Source organism: Prosopis cineraria, unplaced genomic scaffold, assembly GCF_029017545.1.
Source record: "Prosopis cineraria cultivar Desert tree isolate PC_DT_omini unplaced genomic scaffold, ASM2901754v1 PC14, whole genome shotgun sequence".
In the NCBI taxonomy this organism is placed as follows: Eukaryota; Viridiplantae; Streptophyta; class Magnoliopsida; order Fabales; family Fabaceae; genus Prosopis; species Prosopis cineraria.
Window position 1 is genome coordinate 24,388,207 of NW_026555345.1, and position 5,046 is coordinate 24,393,252.

Consider the following 5,046-nt stretch of genomic DNA (forward strand, 5'->3'; position numbering starts at 1 on the left):
GGACAAAAATAAACATTCATTGAAGAATGAAAAAGCTTGAAAAAATCACAGCACATGCTGGTAAAGAAAAGGAACAGAACCAGGTTATTCTGCTTAAAATCTAGCCACTATAGTATAACAAATTTCTCGATAGTTTAGAAAAACTCGAATGCGGACATCTATCTATAGAAACGGGAAACGAAGAGAAAATGACTAACTCAACAACTACAAAACTTGAATCAAGCGCTACACCAAAACAGTTCAAGCCACAGGCACGACAGGGACGTCCATATCGGCTGGCACAATAGTTGCCACAATATCAGCAGGCCGGATGTATTCTTCTTCATCCTTTGGTGGATGGATTGTGACAATATCAGGAAGAGGAGTTTTAGGACCATGCTTTCCCTTAGGGTCCCAATCAAGCATGATCTTGACCTTGATACCAAGAACCCCCTAAGAAACATTCAGCAAGTGTATAATTAGAAGAGCCAAGTTGAAGTAAAAGAAAACTACAAGGACATAGCCCAGAAACTAACCTGTCTGAGGAGCACATGTCTCACTGCAGAATCAATATAGTCCTTGACTGGCTGACCAGATGAAATCATATATCCATCCTTGAACTTCATGGATTTGGCACGCTGAGCCCGTAGTTTTCCACTTACAATGACCTGCTCACAAGTCAAATAGCAATTAGAAATTAAACCACTGGATAAAGTAAAACAGTGATGAGGGAAGGGTTCAAAGATGATACCTCACATCCCTTAGCTCCACTTTCCATAACAAATCTTAAAACACCATAGCATGCCCTGAAAGAAATCTTAAAACATTTAGAAGCCAACTTATGTAAATTCCGATGCTTCAGAAGCACAGTATTAGATCATCCAACATGAGCATGCACATTGCAAAATGCAATACAGGCTATAACAGAATTCGCCAGCACAATTAACAGCCAAAAGCAAGAGAGCACATTTTCAGATTAGCAGTGGTAGACAAATGTTCTTATTTGTGTAAGCGAAAAACATAAACTGAATAAAACAAGTGGGTCGTAAGACACCAATCTTGAAAGAACTCAAAGAACAAGGCCCCATGTTAGAACAATAAATAAAACCACATGATGCAACAAAAGATAATTATACTGAAAAACACAGCCAGGAAGGTACTAACAAAGAGAAGCAAGACAGAACATGTATCCTCCAATGTCACTACATGAACAATATACGACATCATGAGTTTTGATGGCATGGAGGACAAACTATGATTTAGTCATCTTCCGACACAAACTTGGAACAGAAGCACCAGCCTGCTTTATAGATGACCAAAGAAAACAAAATGCCAGAGCATGTCCATTAAGGGTGTTTTGTTTGGAGAGAACTGAAGGGTGTGACCGGTAGGTTGGTTCCCCTCCCCTCCAAAAGTGGGGGGATTTGGAAGGATAGGGTGCAACCAAAAATTATGACTAAATTAATCTTAGTAATTTTGTTCCTCCCAAGTTGCCCCTTCTCGCTTTAAAAAGAGAAAAGTAAAGATAATGCCTCGCCCCCACCCCAGATTCGACCTCCATGTTTTTACAGGTAATCTAATAAACATAACATAGAAGGTTTGGTCAGTGAATGTCTTCAAGCATAGGTCGAACCAAGAGAAATATCTTGTTGCATTTTATAACTTCTGCACAGACAATGGCCAGTCAGAATTATATTGAAAAACAGGCAAGGCTGGCAGGCACTAACCAAGACTAGCAAGATGGAAGAACATGTATCCCCCAAAGTTACAACATGAATAATATATGATGTCACGAGTTTTGATGGAATGGAGGACAACCTATAATTTCGTCATCTTCCGACACAAGCGTGGTACAGAAGCACCAGCCTGCTTTATAGATGACCAAACTTGTCCATTAAAGCATAAACGAATTATGTACGGATTGAGAAAAATAATGTACTTCAGAATATACGGTAGGCCTTACCAATTGGCTCACACTAAACTAGAAATTATGTACAAATATCTATAATTAATATACGGAGAAACAAAATGCTACGCAGTCATTTGATGGAAACAATCCAAAAACGTCATGCTTCGTATTCATTAATCCAATTACATTGATTGAAGCAAGAATGTACCTCCGTACAGCGAGACCACCAAGAAGCTTGTAGCGAAGAGACTCAGCCTGAGCAATAGCACAAAGACCCCTGTTGTTCACCTTCTCAGCATATAGCTCCACGCTGTTCTCCGGAAACTTAAATCTCTTCTGTACCACTGAGGTCAGTTCCCTGATTCTCCTCCCCTTCTCACCTGTATTTCCAGAACCAAATCATAAATCCTCCTTAAATATAAGCATTAATAATAATCATTAATAATTAATAAATTACACCAAAACCTCAAATAACACAATGCTGGAATAATATAACAACAGACCGAGCACATTCTGGGTTCGAGTGGCTCTGATAATGATCTCAGTGCGCATCGGAGTAACTCTAACTTCAACACCGGAGTATCCATCCTCAGCAAGCTCTCGGGTCAAAACCTCGTTCAGCTCGGCGAAGAAGACGCCATCGGCAACAAACTGCAAATCGACAATAAATAAGAAGAGTTGAACGGAAGCAGGAGTCATAGATTGAGGTTGAAACAAGCCTTTGGTACTGCAGTAGAGACCTTTCTCTTCTTGCTCATCTGAGTCGCCATTGTCGCAAGCGGAGGGTAGATGCAGAGCAAAGGATCTCGACGCCGCCCGAGGCTGGGGGTGTATTGAGTCTCTACGCAAAGTGCAAACCCTAATTCCGGGGAGAGGTTCCACGGGAAAATGATAGTCTTATATGTTTGAAGCGATCATCAATCCAACGGTGGAGGCGAGTTAAGGTTCAGTATTCAACGGATGATATTAACTGTAATATAATATAGTATTTAATTGGCTTCTGTGCTCTTAAGATTATTCATGGAATAGAAAGTAAAATGAAATTAAAAAACTAGTTTTTAATAAAAAGTGTCTTAAACTAGTTTTTAATAAAATTTTATATTTTAAACAAAACAATAAAAATATATAGGTATTGCTAAGTTTCATAATATAAATCTTCTAAAAAAAAATTTGAATTTATATATCATTTTAGAAGTAAAAATAAAAAATTATTATCATTTTTTATTGGGAACATTTCAGTGAGGGACCTTTAACCAAAGACAATGAAAAAAAGGATCCCTGAATTATTGAGATTTCACTAAAGGACTCGTACGGATTTTTATTTGAATTTGTAATTGAAATGATAAAATTATCTTCATTTAAATAAATAACATAAACAATTTGTTCATTCTCATACTATATTGGATCATATGTTTTGATGATTACAAAATCAAAAAAAGAGATATTTATTATGTATGCAGATATAAAGAATCATGGATGAAAACAAAACCTCAAGAGCATGAAGAATCAAAAAAGATCGAGAGCTTTAGAATAAGTCATTTAAATTCTCTTATATTTAATGTGAAAACTTTGAGAGTTTAATGAATTTTCATAATCATTAAAATGAATGCATCATATATTTCATTTATATGAATTAAGACTTATCTAAATATATTCAAGCTTGCAAATGATGTCTGTCTAGCGTGTTAAAAGTCATTATGGCTAATTTTAGTGTGGGTTGCAGAATCACGTGTGATTCTGCTTGGGCGCTCACAAGAATCAGCATGTTGAACACAATAATTGATAGATCATGCAAGAGTCAAGAAGTGATTCACGTGTGATTTGTCAATTCTGTTATGTGATGCCTTAAGCTTTACTTCTGTATGCAAAATCATGTGTGATAGTCACTTGTATCCAACAAGTTTGAGCTATTGTGTTTTACCACATTGTGTCAAAGACTATTTCACGTGTGAGAACTGATGGTGGCCGTGTATAATTTGGTCACTTACTAGACAATCACATATTACTATATTAAGTCTTAAGTCATCTCAAACTGAGTTCACTTTGTTCAAATGTATGATCCATGATTCATATATTCATATCTTTAAACCATGCATATTCTTGCCTTAGTTCATTACATTTTCACTTGTGAAATGTACCCAATCTAGTTTGAGCTTTACTGCTTACTATTTCATGCGTAAGTAAAGATGTGATCCATGGCTTTGGCATTCTGCCATCTATTTCATGCATGAAAGTAGAGAGGTTCCATACGAGTTCTATCACACATATCTATGCTTCACTTTCTATAAGTTATGTCATGTGTAAGAGTATAGTGGGTTCACACAAGATATATCACACAGAATTGATGTTGGCCTTCTACAAGCTAAACATGCATGAGAGCTGAAGGTTCACACACAAGTTCTAGTACACAGAACTGAGAGCATATTTACAAATGTTGAACCATGCATAAGAGATCATGAGGTTCACATATGCTTTGTCACATACACATATCTAGAATAAGTTGAAAGCAATTTCATACGTGATTCAACAGGTCACTCATAAGAAATTACTCTAACAAATAAAAACATTGTTTCAATGATCTTAACTACCAAAACTATATATGTGATATAATTTATGTCTGAACTAGAACTTTTGATTCTTGAGCGAATTTATTCTTATTTGAACATTCAAAAAGATTTCAAATATACTTTAACATCTTGCATTCATTCATTATTCTTAAAAAGAATTACAAAAAAACTCTTATAAATTTATAAGCTTTCAACTATAATTCTATATACTCTTTATGAGAGTTTTCTATGAAAGTTTATCCTCTACATTGGACATCTTGAAAAAATATTTTTCAAATGTTTATAATAACTTGCTTGATTGTAGCAAAGTTTGTTGATTGATTCAAGATAAGTCAAGTCTTGTGAGTTGTACTGTGATGGCAAGCACCCATTGAAGTTTGTGAATTTAGTTAAAAATCTCAAATATGATATTGAGACTGGATATAGGCTAAGTTTAGGGTTAAACTAGTATAAATTTTATGTGTCTCATCTTTTCCCTTCATATTAAAGCACTTCACTTCTTTTCAAAAGTTTTTAAATGTCACCCAATTCACTCCCTCTTAGGTGCTAGCATATCCTACAGACTGTATGTTGTTCATTTACTTACAAAAT

The 5,046-nt window shown here is 35.6% G+C and overlaps 1 protein-coding gene across 1 annotated transcript; it reads right to left on the reverse strand.

The window, feature by feature from the left end:
- Window positions 1–2,789, reverse strand: LOC129292580 (40S ribosomal protein S3-3-like). Its single transcript, XM_054930152.1, has 6 exons — window positions 2,629–2,789; window positions 2,392–2,539; window positions 2,097–2,268; window positions 731–785; window positions 516–647; window positions 1–432 (listed from the first exon to the last, which is right to left on the reverse strand). Exons 1-6 carry the CDS (start codon window positions 2,656–2,658, stop codon window positions 241–243), a joined length of 729 nt encoding a protein of 242 aa, XP_054786127.1. The 5' UTR covers window positions 2,659–2,789; the 3' UTR covers window positions 1–240.
- Window positions 2,790–5,046: the final 2,257 nt, after the last annotated feature.